Raw genomic sequence first — 16,608 nt, 5'->3', positions numbered from 1 at the left:
GTACTTTGTGGTAATTATAGGGGTACTTTGTGGTCCTTTGTGGTAACTTTGTGGTAATTTGCGGTACTTTGTGGTACTTTGCGGTACTTTGTGGTCTTTTGCGGTACTTTGCGGTACTTATACGATGATTACAATTGTTTTTACATTGAGCGTAGCGTTTACTACTTAGCTGCTGGAAATCTGGTTCTTTGGCGCTGTTTTCTTACACCATCTTATTAAGCATTCTAACTAAAAACCTGCATTTTACAGGTGAAGAGCAACCAGTGGATTCCTTTAAAAAACGTGCAGTATTTTAGAAAACGTATTGAATGCAGCACAATGCACTACTATCGAGATTTTACATGCAAGTTGAAACACCTCAGTACTGAGGCTCATCTACCTAAATATTTACAGATACCTACACAGGCAGTCAGTGACATTTTTCATTAGAATACTTAGATACAGAGATTACAGATCTGTACAGACAGTCATGTCACTCAACCGAGCACGTTCACAGAAAAGGGCGGGGCCCGGTGGGGATCAAAAACGTGTCACGCACTTCGAGTTAAAAAAAAAAAAAAACGAACAATAAAAACGAGAACACGCGTACAGCTACACCACATACAGGTCAAAAAGGGTACTGCATCGGCTTACTACAAACAGCGGTTCTAATTGTGGATAACATTTGAAACGTCCTGATACCAGGGATCTGAGAGAGAGAGAGAGAGAGAGAGAGAGAGGGGGAGAGAGAGAGAGAGAGAGAGAGAGAGAGAGAGAGAGAGAGAGAGAGAGAGAGAGAGAGAGAGGCAAAAGAAAAAGACAGTGCTGCCATTCAAAGGACGAGCCATGAGTTTTTAAAATGTCTGATTCAATACATATAGCCGTAAGTATTGTTAAATGAAAGCTTTCTGACAGCTGTTACCAACTGGAGTTTAATCGGACAGCATTCACATCAGAGCACTGTCACACACAGTACTTGTCATGTACAGCAACAACAGGACAAGTCTTATTGAAATTAGCACGCAATTTGACCAACTCTAAAACCCCGTTGACTGACGTCGATATAGTTTTTGTTTTTGCTGCAAGCGACCCGCATTTATAACAATTCTATAGATGTCACCGCTTTATCGTATCACCCGATAAGTTGGTTTCAAACATCGTGCTTTAATAATAAATAGAACATTTTAGCAAATCAATACTTTTCATATTTTTTTATTAAAAAAAAAAATAAAAAAATCTTCCTCAAAATTTCCATGTGGACTACAGCAGTTCGTGGGAAACAGAGAGTTTAAAAAATGTATCTTGAATCATCACAGCAACAGAGATGCTTATTGTTTTAGTTCAAACGGTTACAGCAGCCTGAGATTAAACGCCCGATGTCTTACCTATTTTGATTTTGACGCTTTGGAACACCCGCAGCCCCTCTTCCTCCACTGCCATTCTGACGGCCCCGATGTTCCTTTTTGTGCCGGGCGTTGGGAGCCTCTACAGTTTCTGTACTTGGGTGGATTGCCAATGTAATTCTATCGGGGCGGATGGTTGCCTCACGCAGTCCACACATACAGCCAGGCTGAATGTTCAAACTCTCGGAACATTTTGGCAGAGGGAGGGACCTGAACCGCCCTCCAGATATCCGATTGGATTAGCCGCACAAAGCCCAGCACAGGGGCCGCAAGAAATAGGAGGGGCGTAAAAATAGATTCCTGGGCACGATGAGCTGTGTGCCTGTGACCTGAAACGTTGGGAAGTTGGCTCTGTTGAGCGAAAACTAAATGAGTACTGTATAGCTAACGTCAGATCCATTTTATGCTTGTTATATGCTTCAGATGTGTCTTTGCTTACATTCCAATTCAGTGGTGTGCTGCTGAAATTCAGGACGGAGCGGCGCTTCGGTAGTACAGACAACACTGCACCGATACGGGTTTTATTTATACAAGTTGTTTTACAACTTGAGGACGATTTTAGTCAATAATGGCAGCTACCGATCTCTCTTAGGATGCCTTTAAATAAACCACTCGCCCCTATCGAGGTTAGTGGTTTACTGGGACATCCTCCTGCGGTGAATAAAACGTTAGGTTACTTACCGTAACCCTGGTTCCCTGAAGAGAATATTTAAATATATACAAAATCGTAATTTTGTGTGAATTTCACCATCAAAATATACACAGTCCAAGTGGGTTTCATAATTAATAAGACACACTGGCACAAAATCTAAAAATATTTATGTAAGATTAACATGACAATTTATTAACTACGTTGCAAATTAGATATCCTGTTCTTAGATGTCTTTTTAAATAAATACAAATAAAATACATTAATCTTCGGCACTAAAATGCTTTCATTCTATTTGACACGTTTAATGGGTCTATTCACGCATTATAAATGGTGCTGGTCTCTAACGTAACACAGATCAGAGTTGAAAAACGGCTTGTTAAACGTAACAAATAGTAAAATGTAAAATTAACAAAGAAACGACTTGAAGTATTAATTATCTTATGTGTTTGCATTAAAAAGGCGCTATTTAAATTACAATCCGGGGATACAGAGCAATAAACCTGTTAGCAATCGAGCTAGTCGCGTTGCTTTTATGTGAGGAATTATTTAGAATGAAATAAAGATTGAAGTCAATTTCGTTGGAAATTGATTTGTATAGATTTTGTTTTTATTTGAATTGTTTTATCTCTTAGTAGTTTCACCCACTCCCTCCTTTTTAAACGTCTTGCATCCCTCCCTGCCTTCCTCTTATATACATACGCCTTGCGTTTCTTTTTTACATTTTGGAACTCCCCCATTACATTGCGGTCAATTACAAAATATTCAACTCAAAATGTAACAATCAACAATGGTCAATAGAAAAACTATTTTCTACTGGAAGCTAAAAATGAAAATGGCAGTTTGTCATGCTGTGGCAAGAAACACATACATCCATTAAAACAGTCGTAAGCTTACCTTGTTAATCTGCCTTCCTTAACGATTGGACGTCTCTTCTGAGTTCTTACCGAAAACATAAAATGTCACTTTCTACTTGAATCCATACTAAAAAAAAAACTCGTAGTATGAGACATTGAATCTACGGGGGCATGGCAAGCAGAGATAGCCACTAAATACACCTTCAAGGTGGAAAGTGACCTTTCTTGCAGAAACTGTAAGATGACTTGCATAGGGTAAGATATGGGGTCATGGCTTCTAGCCAGACACCAAGCCTGGAAATACCTCCACTTATAGGTGTACAAGGACCTAGTGGAGTCTGCCCTAGCGCTCTGCAACATATCCACAACCGCATCTGATAGCCTTAGGGCTAACCAGCGGTCCCTTTCAGGGGCCAGACCCATAGCCGGGTGCCAAAAAGAGCCTTTCGCCTGACTGAGGAGATCCATGCGAAGTGGAATCTCCCAGGGCTGGCCGTGTAACAGCTGGCACAGGGTCGAAAACAGACTCTCCTGGGCCACTTGGGGGACACTAGAACTGACACTTTCTCTAACCAGACTTTTTCGAGAAAAGCCGGGAGCAGCGGTATAGGCGGAAAGTGTACAAAAATGCTTTGGGCCATTCGTGCCCTAGGGCATCTACGCCGAGTGGACCACCTAAGCAGTGGAGGGAGTACCATAGGTGGCAATGCGTTGTCTCTGCAGAGGTGAAGAGATCGACCTGCGCCTTCCTGAACCGTTCCCAAATGCGTGACACCATCTGAGGGGTGAGTCGCCACTGTGATGGATATGGACCACTCCTGGAGAGGAGGTCAGCTGCCCAGTTCACTGCACCGGGAATGTGCGTCGCCCGTAAGGACAGCAAGTTCCTCTGAGCCCATATCAATAGCCTGAAAGCCATGAGATGCAACCCCAGGGACATACGCCACCACTGTCATGTTGTCCGTCCGGATCAACACATGCGTACCGCTCAGCACTGGGAGAAAGTGGTGGAGAGCAAGGGATACCGCTTGCAGCTCCAACATGTTTATGTGCAGGGATGTCCAGCAGTCCAGCCAGGATCCACATACTCCTCTCCCTTCCCAGACCGCTCCCCAACCCAAGTTGTCTGTCATCACCACTTGGCGGTTCAACACTTCTCCCATCTGCACACCCTTGTGCGGGTGAGAGGTAGTCCTCCACCAGTGTAGGGCTGCCGAGCACACATGAGACATAGTCAGCCGACGGTGTCTGTTGCATTTGGCATTGAGGTGGAACGCATTGAGCCATGCTTGTAGCGGGCTCATGTGAAGCAGACCCAGCTGAATGGCCGATATGGCTGCGGCCATTAGACCCAATAGTTTCTGGCACAATAGGAGGGTGACCTACGATCCCTGTTGAAACAGGGAGAGGCAACCCTGGATAGCTGCAACTCTGTCATCCGACAGATATGCGTGCATCGTAATGGAGTCCAGCCGGAGCCCCAAGTATGTCGTGCACTGCAACAGTGTAAGCCGACTCTTTGCATCGTTGATGGTGAAGCCCAGCCTCGCCAGAAGCTCTGTCACGACCACCGTGTGGGCCACTGCTCCCTCTCGTGACTGGGAACAGATCAACCAGTCGTCGAGATAGGGGAGCCAGGATAGCGCTCACGCACTTTGAAAACGTACAAGGAGCTAGGGAGAGGCCGAATGGCAGCACAGCAAACTCGTAAACGCTTTCCTGAAAGGTGAAGCGGAGATCCTTTCTGTGCTCTGGACGAATGGGAACGTGAAAGTACGCATTCCGTAATTCCACGGTGGTGAACCAGTCGCCTGACCGGACAGACTGGAGGGACCTCCTTTCTTTTTTTATTTTTAATTTAGTGGTCGCTAATTATTTTTATTGTTTTCTCCCCAATTTAGTAATGTCTAATTATTTTTTTAGGCTCAGCCCACCGCTACCACCCCTGCACTGACTCGGAAGCGGCGAAGACGAGCACACTCTGTCCTCCGAAGTGTGTGCCGTCAGCCGACCGCTTTTTTACACACTGCAGACTCACCATGCAGCCAACCAGAGCTACAGCATCGGAGGACAACGCAGCCCTGGGCAGCTTACAGGCAAGTTCGCAGGTCTAAGATGGGGTGAAAGCCGCCGTCCTTTTTGGGTACCAGAAAATACCTCGAGTAGTACCCCTCTCCGTGGTAGGTGGGGTCTACGAGACGAATGGCTTGCTTGCATAGCAAGGCAGCCACTTCCTTCTGAAGTACCGAGGCCTGGAGAGGGTCTGTCACGAAAGTATTCGTGATGCCTTGAAAGGGAGGCGGTCCCAAGCAGAACTGAAGCGCGTAACCGTTTTGCATGGTGGCGAGAACCCAGGAATCTGAGGTGCAAGCGCGTCAGTACTGCGGCTGTTGTGCTGAAAAGGGGGTCTGAGGCCGCTAGCCTTCAGGGGCCCTGCTCAGGCTGCTGAGGCTGAGGCATGGCAGTTTGGGGTGGCTGTTTAGGGAGCTCGCCCTGAAAACGCCTTCTGTGACGCTGGCGTGTGGACTGGCCACATCCTGCGTTCCCTCCGCCTGCCAGTTGGGCCCGGTTGCTTGCTGCTGGTGTGCCCAATAGGCAATGCCTTAGGTCACATAGCAGAGCCATGGGGACTGAAACTGTTCTAGTGACAGTCCGCGTCTGAGGAGCTCACCAGCGGCTCGACCTGCCCCAGGCGGAGGCACGGGGAGAGAGCAACGTGGCCACCTGCCAGGACGCCTCACGTTCCTGGTGGGATCTCTGTAGGATCTCCTCCATGGCTGACCCAAAGGTATGTCCTGGGGATATAGGCACGTCTAGCAGCGCGGCCTTATCCACATCAGGAACTCTGGCTTGTGACAGCCACAGCTGTCTACGAGCCACGATCAAGCTAGCCAGGTTCCGGCCAAGAGCTTGCCCTTGGAGACTGGAGATCTGCAGCAGTGTGCTGGACAGGAGACGTAACTCCGTGGCCACCGGCTCGGGGAGCAGGGCCTCGCGCAGTACATCGTCCATGTAAGCAGTAAGTTGCCTGCGCTTCTGCTGCATATGCCTGCTTGAGATGTGTTTCCGTCACCTTACATTGAGGGTTCTGGCACGCCGGGTCTCTAGCCAATCCACCCACCGGTGGGGCCTTAACTAGGGCCGCAATGGTGGAGTCTACTGGGGGGAACCCCGCTAGGCCAAGCTTATCTGCGCCTTCTAAGGAGGCAAGCGGTGCAGCGTGTTTTAGATAGACACATATATATATATATTAGTAAACAATAACATCAGTCCACTTATGCTATCTAAAAAAGGCGGAAGCCGAAACGTTGTAGCTAATTATTAAAATCGTGAGTTTTGAGTTTATTAGTCCCATTTCTTCTTCATTATATATTTCCATACCGCTAATACATGCAGACCTAATACCTCACAAAAATTAACCACCAGGCAGCAGTAGAGCACAGCATTACCTGCAGTGGCAATGGCTTTAGAGCACAGTGGTGGTTTATACTATTATTATACACCACTGATATTTACAATAAACATGATACCAGGATATCTGTACCATTTCTATTAAAGAGGGGGCTCAGTGGGCAGGCAGCTGATTCACTAGTATTTTATGTAAGTTACCTTTAGAGACTTGGGTTCAAATCGGGATCAGGTCTCAAGTGAACAGAGTTTGGTGATCACAATTTAGCCCCTGGTGAACAGTGATGCACATACAAAACAACCCACCACAAAGTTTTACTTCATTGGCAGTCTGCTTAAAAAGCAGCTTAGAATGGGTTTAAAATATCAGTTAAATGTTTTCTTTTTGTTTAGAGTCACTTTGTATAATATATTCTGGTCCATTTAGCACTCCTGGTGATTTTTAAAAATTCAGAAATGGAGGCAGCACTGTGGCCTCAATAAAGTCTCACCATATAGAAGAACAAATGTGGGATTGTATTTTTTACATCCACTAGACTAGAGGCACAGTATGCAGGGGGGACAGGTTTACAGTGACACTCTAGTGTACCTGACATACTTAGAATTTAGACAGGCTTCTCACTGAGGTCTCCGTTGATGACGTAAGCTTTAAACCTCTTTAAAGAAGTCCCCAGGATGTGATGACTGACACAGAAATGGATACAAAATGAATCCCATCAACAAGAAGAACACATTAGATATGTGAAAACTCTTAAATTTCACTCCCATTTCAGGTTGCCCAGGACTGAATGGCAAGGGATGCTCAGGTTAGGGATGCGATAAATCGATCAATCAATCAATCAAATAATTTGAATGTCGTGCTTTTCATGGCAGAGCCATCTCAAAGCACTCAATGATAAAAAGGTCTGTAAAAGAAGATTTAACAATAAAAGTAAAATAAAATACAAAATAAAAACATAAAATATAATCCCACTCCAAAGGCTTGAGAGAAAATCCTTCAGCCAGGACTTAAACTTTACCCTGGAATCAGTGTTTCTGATGATACCTGGCAAAGCATTCCAGAGAGACGGGACATGCTGCGAAAAACTGTGACCTTCTAGCGTGACATACCTAGACACTGGTAAAACAAACAGCCCTGAGTTTGTCGATCACAACTAGCTGCCAGGGTGATGTGGCTGGAGCAGTTCTGATAGATATGTAGGTCCAAGATACCTAAGTGCTTTAAAGACCAACAACAGAATTGTAAAAGTTATATGGAAGCTAATAGGAAGCCAGTGCAGTCGTAATAAAATTGGTGTGATATGTTCAGTCCTCTTAGTACCAGGCAGAATTCCTGCTGCCGCATTTCGAACAAGTTGTAACTTATTAACTAGTCCAGGTGCTCTCAGGTTGAGCTGGGTGGGGACACCTCCCATGGCACCTGTCAGCACACACTAGAAGTATTGAGTATCACAAATTAAATTTGGGGGGTTGTTTACATAAAGAGCAACGTTTTCTCTGCCACTGTCAAATACGGTTTAATTACCATCTGCAAGCCTGTGAGGTAATATCGTTTAATTTGCATATGCAAATCTTTCACAGCAGTCTTTCAGCAGCAGGTTCTCTCTCATGTTCAAACTGGGCAGCAGCAGTCGTGTATGCAAAGTACACTCGGAGGCTGGTGGAAGTGCTTTCTAAAAATAAACTGCTCTGATTAGGAACTTTTATGGGTGGGAGCTGAATCATTTCTAGAGGCTAAAATTAAACTATTGACAACAAGTTGTAACCTCCAGCGGAGCTTTCAGTGGATCAATATAAACATCTGAGTTATTCTGCTTAAAGCCAAGCTGCTGCTAAGATGTTAGCATGTGAGCTTCTTACCACACATTAGTACTACGCCTAGGACTGGCTTCTGTAAGGACCCGGCTACTTAAATAAAAAAAATAGAACTCTGTGTCCTATAGTGAGAAAATGAGTGAAGTAAAACAACGTTATAAACAAATAGCAAACCTGGCTGGCTCTCATTTTTATGTACCTGTGGTAAAAACGACTCCATAATGAGACCTAGGATGTCGTAACAAACCACTTTTAAAGAGGGGGAAATTAAAAAGAATTGACTATGTAGGGCTGCACCATATCCATTTTCTACAGATTCCTGTTTACTCCTAGCTTCCCACATGCTTTGTTATGTGTTTTATGGCCCCTTTCTATTAAGCACTTGGCAGCACTTGGACAGATAATAGGAATATATATATATATATATATATATATATATTACTTAATGGCTATACAGTTCTGTTATGAAACTGTCTTTGTAGTTTTTTTCTTCTTCGAAATGTCTTCTTATAGACCAATGATAAGCTGTGTGTTCATTTATTTTTGAGATATTGCATTAGTATTACTGCACAATTTAATTTCACGCCATTGCTTTTTTGGAGAATCATTTATCAATTGTTTATGTTTGCTATGTTTTTTTATGTTTATCAAACCTTCAGAAAATGTTAGGCTGTATTAGTGGCTGTGATCTCACCTGGTTCATAACAATACATTTTTTAGACTAGCTTTAAGATTAAATTAATTAAAAACAAGAAACCTTTGTCTACCACTTCTATTGAGCTTCTCCAGTCCAGGTTTTTATTTCAGCCAGGTTTAACTGGCAGTACAACAGCATCACATACCAGCTGTGCCACTGTGTTTTTAATAGTGTTAATAAAATGTGTAACTTTACAAATGATCCTTTCCCCAGGGAGCGATCACCCATTTAGACTCATAAGCATGATAGACAGCCTTGGCTCTTCCATACAATTTCATTGCAAGACTTTGTTCCCTCCAGATCTTTAATTATTTAATCGAAGATCAGTTCATATGGATATATTGGTAGAGCCAAGGCTGCCTCGAGCAGGGGTGCACAAATCCGGTTCTTAAGATGCAGAGTCCTCCAGGTTTTATAGGTATCATTAAATAATTAACCGATGAAGACCTGAAAGGAGGTTAAATTGGTTCAATTCAATAAAATTATGGTACAGGCAGAAAAAATACAAAGAGGCCTCCTGATCTTGAGGGTGGGTTTGTGCACCCCTGCTTGAGGATGGGTTTGTGTACCCCTGCTTGAGGATGGGTTTGTGCACCCCTGCTTGAGGGTGGGTTTGTGCACCCCTGCTTGAGGATGGGTTTGTGCACCCCTGCTTGAGGGTGGGTTTGTGCACCCCTGCTTGAGGGTGGGTTTGTGCACCCCTACTTGAGGGTGGGTTTGTGCACCCTTGCTTGAGGGTGGGTTTGTGCACCCTTGCTTGAGGGTGGGTTTGTGCACCCTTGCTTGAGGATGGGTTTGTGCACCCTTGCTTGAGGGTGGGTTTGTGCACCCTTGCTTGAGGGTGGTTTTGTGCACCCCTGCTTGAGGGTGGGTTTGTGCACCCCTGCTTGAGGATGGGTTTGTGCACCCCTGCTTGAGGATGGGTTTGTGCACCCCTGCTTGAGGGTGGGTTTGTGCACCCTTGCTTGAGGGTGGGTTTGTGCACCCTTGCTTGAGGGTGGGTTTGTGCACCCTTGCTTGAGGGTGGGTTTGTGCACCCCTGCTTGAGGGTGGGTGTGTGGGACTCAGATACTCCCCAGAAATAAGGTTGAACCCCCAGTGCATTTGGTTAAATGCAACTCCACAAAATATTACCATTTAAGTATTATAACTGGTTGATAGTGGCTGATACCCTAACAAGTGACTCTCATCTAATTATGTGGAAGCTGCTTCTCCAGGAGACTTTCCATTCAGCTACTGTACAAACCTGATATCTTCCATATTGATAGGAGTGCTACATCAGCATGCAAGCTACGAAAGGAATAGCGGGGGTCTATTTTAATGATCTAAACCTCAGCAGATCTTTACACCACCACCCTAAAACACTGCCATTCCTTAGTAATCAACCAACTGACCCAAAGACACTGTTGAACTGAAATGACCAAGTAAGTGTAAGTGTAACTGGAAGGCAAGGAAAGCAAACTGAGAACTTTATTTTACTTAGTATAGTGCCAGATATCAGGTTTTAAATGAAAATACATATTTGCTGTAACATGTTTGAATGACAGGTTAAATTTATGGAGCAATAAAAAATGTAAATTATAGTAATCCTTTTGGGACACTCAAAGTGATCTTTAAAAATACACAAAAAAGCAAAAATACAGATATTTAAAACTGTAGTATATTGGGTTATATTAAGCAGATACATAATCCCATATGTTTGGTGCATGTGTAAGGAGCAACATTCTAAATAAATAGAACTGTTAAAAATGGTAATAACTTGAACAGAAATGTACAGTTTGAAGTTGTTACAATATGTGCCATTCTTTTTTACTTTCACTAGCTGTCTGTGAAGCTGGAGGGTAAACATGCTGATTAGACTTGTAAAACCATGCAGGGAAACCACACGTGGGATAACAAGAGCACAAAGCCTGGAGAGCAAACCTTCAACTCTGACTGGCACAACGGAAGCTAGTCTGTAGTCTAGTGCTGCCATCTAGTGGCAGCATATAAAAATTCATGCTGGTGGGTTCGAAACATTGGCTTCAGTGGTGTAAGGAAGAATTCCAAAACTACTTGTGTATTTGAAACCAATAGAAAACACAAGACAAAAAAGAGGCATTTACACTCCATTTTATATCCTCACATATTATTTTCTCCAGATTTTCACCAAGGGGTCCTTTCGTTTTTTATATTTTGTCTTGGTAATTTGATGTTTAATGTAACTCAGATAAAGAATTTTAAGCTTTAAATCCTTTGTTATGTACATACAGTGCAACCTAAAGTAATCAGAACAATGGGAGGCGTACACAGTCTGGTTAACTGATTTTCTGGATAGTTGACCAATAGAAAGACAGGAAAATACTGCAGTTGTTCATGAAGCCAAATAAATGTCTAAAACATGTTTTAAAAAAAAAGTAGTGGTCTGGTCATTTGACAAGTTATGTGACAAATTATAGTATTTGCTCTTATATACTAAAATTCCTCACCTCAGTCTTTCATTTCCCTTGCTCAGACCCTTCCTCAGATCTACTGCTGTTTAGATCAACAAAAAGGTGAGCACACACTCATAGCGAACATGATAACTGGCTTGAATTTTCAAAGATCTTCTCCACTTTTATCACAGCCACTAAATTACCTTTTGGATAACATCTGAGTATAATCAAATGATACAGTTATTATGACCAACGTTTGTACTTCTAGGTTGCTGTAGATTGACATCACGAGGACCGTCCCTATGCGTTTGCACTGGTATTACACTGCAGGTTCCAGGGTAGCAAAAATAAAAGTTCCAATACAAGGTCATGCTTATTATGCAGGCGCTGTGTATTTCTTCAGCTTATGATGGTATTTCACATCTTATAACTTTCTGTCCCCTTTTATTGGGATTTTTGGCCAGAGAAGTAATTAAAACCTACTGCAGCCCACTGCTATGATTTGTTAGTGTAACCTGCAATAATCTGCAATACAATTTGCAACACAAAGCAAACACTGTTTTATTCTTGTATACTACACCCCTCATGTGCTTTACGGTCATTCTTGCCATTGCACTGTTTTGTAATGATATAACTGAGACATGCCCAACTACAGTAGTCTACAAAGGGCATGGGCCGGCAATGCCAAAAAGCCATGATTCACAGTACGTGGAAAGTGCAGCCAGTAAAAGTATAATGACACCATGCACTGCTATTTGCTATTGCACATTGTCCCATTACTCAAGGTACTGGCAAAAAAGGGCAGTTTTCAGTTTTTATGCAATGCTGGTGAAAAGGTAAACGATTTGGATTAAATCTGTTGACAAATTAGCAAACACCTCATCATCAAATATTCCTGGAGGTTTCTAGGAGAACTGGCTACAACCCAAATTCAATTTGAAAGTGATTCATTCATCTGTTCAATGTGTTCAGGAGTGAGAAGTAATGCCTCAAAATCTTTTTTTGGCAGTTGGGGCTGGGTATGGGGAGTATTTTCTCCAGAATGTTCCTGTGTGTCATCAGTTCAGCACATTACCTACCCTCTGTCAGTCTGAAAGATCAGCTGACCTGCTGCTGTGGCTGAAACTGACAACAGGGAGACGCACCTTTTATATAATACAACGTACCTTGCATTTTACATTAAACACACACAAATCACTGACACCTGTATAGTATGTATATTGCAGTCGTTCAGTATGTGCTAATATTTTTCCACACTGGTGAGAAAAATCAATATTGTAACGATCCGGGTATTTATGTTTATATTTACTGTATTCCCTCTTGTTTCCACTGTCTGTGTGCTGTTATTACCGCTGTATTGTGTTCCTTTCCCCTCGTCTGTATTACCTGTAGTTGCGAGTTCGCTCTGTCGCTGTGTCTGTGCGAGCTATTCTGCACGCATGGTGCGCCCTGGTCCCTGTCATTAGCTGTTGGTTGTGTGTGCCCATTGGTCCTCGTGTGCGGCTGGGGACCAATGGGATAGCTGTTCGCTCCGGCACCCGATTAGCATAAAGGGGCGGAGCTAAGTTATAAAAGGGGGCGTTGCACGCGTATTGTTTCGTTCCAGGGTAAGCAATGAAGCGGATAGAGTAGGGTAATCTACAGGGTGTTTAGAGATGGCGTTTGAATAAAGCTTTGGACCTGAAACCAGCGTGTTGTCTCCTTCTCTTCTGCCTACTGCGTGAAACGCTATAATATGTTGCTATATATGTTGTATATGCTATTTATTAATATTGTAACGTTTTTGGTTGCGCCCTTATGGAATCAGACGAATGTAATATTTGTAGAAACAGGAGTAACAGCCCATGTTTATTTAGAATAATAAACGCGGCAAAGAGCACGTGACAGATGGGAGGATGGAAAGGCTCAAAACACACACTCTTAACTGAAACCGCTGGTCCTCGGCACACGTCTCTCGGACTCGTGTCTGGCAGCTCGTTACTTTCCGTCGCTCAAGGAGAATCGCAATTAGCGGTGTCGCGGCCGGTAATAGTAATTACCGCGGCAGGGTGGAGAGTAGTGGTTAGGGCTCTGGACTCCTGACCGGAGGGTTGTGGGTTCAATCCCTTGTGGGGGACACTGCTGCTGTACCCTTGAGCAAGGTACTTTACCTAGATTGCTCCAGTAAAAACCCGACTGTATAAATGGGTAATTGTAAGTAAAAAAAATAAATAATGTGATATGTTCTAACAATTGTAAGTTGCCCTGGATAAGGGCGTCTGCTAAAGAAATAAATAATAATAATAATAATAATAATAATAATAATGGTGTATATTGGTTAGTCCTAGCTCTGCCTCAAACTTCCCTGTAATCAGTTTGCCTATCATCACTTTCTCCCCCTCGTGTCCAGCCCGCAGGACTTTTTTTTTTTTTATTTATATAAATTTAGTCGTTGCCAATTATTTTTTATTATTTTCTCCCAATTTGGAATCAACAATTATTTTATTATGCTCAGCTCATCGCTACCACCCCTGCGCTGACTCGGGAGGGCGAAGACGAACACACGCCGTCTTCCGAAGTGTGTGCCATCAGCTGACCGCTTTTTTTCACACTGCGGACTCACCATGCAGCCACCCAAGAGCTACAGCGTCGAAGGACAACGCAGCTTACAGGCAAGCCCGCAGGCGCCCGGCCAGAGGGGTCGCTGGTGCGCGGTGAGCCGAGGACACCCTGGCCGACCTAACCCTTCCTCCTCCCGGGCGGCGCTCAGCCAATTGAGCGCCGCCCCCTGGAAGCTCCCGTCCTCGGTCGGCAAAGGAATAGCCTGGACTCGAACTCGTGACGTCCAGACTATAGAGCGCATCCTGCACTCCACGCGGAGCGCCTTTACTGAATGCGCCACTTGGGAGCCCCCAAGCCCACAGGCCTTTTATACGGCCCCACCCCCTCTCGCTCCTGAGAATCCATTTGGAGGAGACTTCTCAGTAGCCTCTGCCTCCCGTCCAATGAGCGCCGTCACCTGTCCATCACACAGGTCCTCCAAGGATCTTAAAGGGGACCACAGCTCTCTTGAGGTTGTTACAATATGATAAAATAGATTAGCTCCAATTTATACTTTAATTTATATTTTTATTAACTATTTTATATAATTTTCTATTCAAATGCACAGAGGAATTAAATACAATTGAATAGAAAGAGACACGACTAGTTACTCAAAATATTTCAAATACATCATTATTTGTGCCATATTTTACTTCCATTATCACAGATAACCATGCATTAGCTCAATGATTCTTTATAAAAACTCTTCATTTTTAAATCTCATTACAACTTGGCATGATAAAGAATCCCAAACTGTAAACTGCACTGTTCCTGTTGAAAAGAATATGAAGAAACTTATTTCATTGCATTTTAAAACCAGTATACCAGTATTTTATAAGATGTGTTACAAGTTTATCTACTTAATATAACACATAATATATTTTTAGCGAGCACACCTGATCACTGAGATTGGGATTCCCCGATCCCAGTGATCTGGTTCCTGACTAAACAATATATTACATTAAGAAATGTTCTTAAACAGAGAAAACAATGGGCCTTGAATATAGTGTGCATTGTGCAATTAGCAGACATGTAACTTCACGGGAGTACAGAGTTTATTGTTAATTATCCTAGGGGTCGTGTCGCACAGTGAAGAACTTATCTGAAGCAGCAGAGAGGAGCAGCAACTGGCTGTGGTTGAGACGGAAAGATTCTGGCTGGGGATCTCAAGCACAATAGAAAGAAAGAAATGCTAATGTACGGGTAAGTAAGCTGGGCTGAGTTGAGTGGGGGATGGAGGGGGGTGATGCTGGGATGCCAGAATCACTGTCGAGCCCTCTTGAGGTGTCATGGGCTAGTCGACGAAACACTGAGGATGGAAGGTACCCACTTGAAGACCCCAGAGATGTACCCTCCTTAGCTCAATCCAGACGGTTGTCATGCTGATGCGCTGGGGAGACCGCACTGTGGTTGATCCCCGGAGCCAGCATCGCAGCCGTTGTGTGTGCTGATGCGCTAGGGAGGCAATAAGCTGATCCCTGGAGCCAGCATTACACTTCAGCCATCGACAGAAGGATATCTACATCATCATATGGAAGGAAGTGCAAACGGATGCAGACACAGATGGATCACATTAGTTTACTGTAAAGCTACGTCTTAGTTGGTGCTTATCTTGGCGAGAGCCAAGGTCAAATCAGCATGAAGTTTTAACATCTACTCTCGTGTAATGGAAATCATTAGGACCATGTCTGTGACATTGATTCTCCACCACGACTGTGCATACAAACTCGGAGATCCCTCACATGTAAAAGCACATCACCATGACCTGCATCCACATGTACAAATGTAACTTTGCCTCCCATGTAGCCCTCAGATTCCTAGAAGTATACCTGCCTTCACTGTGTACCCAGTGGGGGACAATACGAGAGTATATTGCAAATATTTTCTATTTGATATAAAATATAACTAGGAACAACATGGTGCAACAGACTAATTAACCATTGATTTTAGTGGAGGTACAATAAGCCCTAGTGGACATTGATCCACACCACACAATTTGGCACAACTGCCAGTCTCTGCTTGAATGGCAGGTACAACTGAGTCAGGTTTGCTCACAGAACTATGAGGGGAAGTTTGCATGGTACTTGATTGGCTGCACTGTATTCACGTGAAAAGAATGCAAGATGAAAAAATCTATGTGTTAGATGCTGTCCTGTTTTATGTTCAACAATTTAAAAACATATTACAAAATTCTAAAATAAGGTCAATACGCAGGAATACCATCAGATACATGGTTTTGAGAACACAAGTCTTTCTGTAGGAAATGTTTCAAAGCGTGGTTCACAAATTAAAAAAGCAAAGTCAAGAACCATATCGTATTACAAAACAGTCACAATGATTAATATACATAGACAGTCACAGCTTTACAACACACACACACACACACACACACTGCATTGTACATGACTGAACACTTCAGGAGGGCAGGAATGGCCACAGGCGATATAACTCAATACACTGTAGTTATTTACTGATACAGGGAGACTTGCTGAATTGGGAAGGGGGACAGTCTACAAATCAACCACTTACATTAATGACAAGAAAAAAAGGTGGAACTTTTTTTTTACTCAGAAACAAAAAGTCATGCAATTGAGGGTTAACCTTGCATCCACCTGTTTTTAAACATTTCTCTGGTTAAAAAGTAATTAGATATTACGATCAGTGGGTTTAAATGTATTTTATAGAAAGTATCTGAATCCACGTTATATACAGTAACATTTGCATCAGTCAAAGTGTGACAAGTTACAAGCTATTTTTATCGTACGCCAAAAAATGTCATAAATTACTTATTTGTAATCACATGTAC

The 16,608-nt window shown here is 43.3% G+C and overlaps 1 protein-coding gene across 1 annotated transcript in view; it reads right to left on the bottom strand.

Annotated features, from left to right (window-relative positions):
- LOC117405760 (ras GTPase-activating protein 3) overlaps nt 1-1,591 on the bottom strand; it is a 74,646-nt gene extending 73,055 nt beyond the window's left edge. Inside the window, exon 1 of the mRNA XM_034009118.3 lies at nt 1,365-1,591. Within this exon, the coding sequence (XP_033865009.2) occupies nt 1,365-1,419 (55 nt within the window). The 5' untranslated portion in view covers nt 1,420-1,591. The remainder of the gene's footprint in view (nt 1-1,364) is intronic.
- Nucleotides 1,592-16,608: the final 15,017 nt, after the last annotated feature.

Source organism: Acipenser ruthenus, chromosome 9 (assembly GCF_902713425.1).
Source record: "Acipenser ruthenus chromosome 9, fAciRut3.2 maternal haplotype, whole genome shotgun sequence".
NCBI classification, from domain to species: domain Eukaryota; kingdom Metazoa; phylum Chordata; class Actinopteri; order Acipenseriformes; family Acipenseridae; genus Acipenser; species Acipenser ruthenus.
Note: the sequence above shows the minus strand (reverse complement) of the source record. Positions and strands in the feature narration are given on the sequence as shown.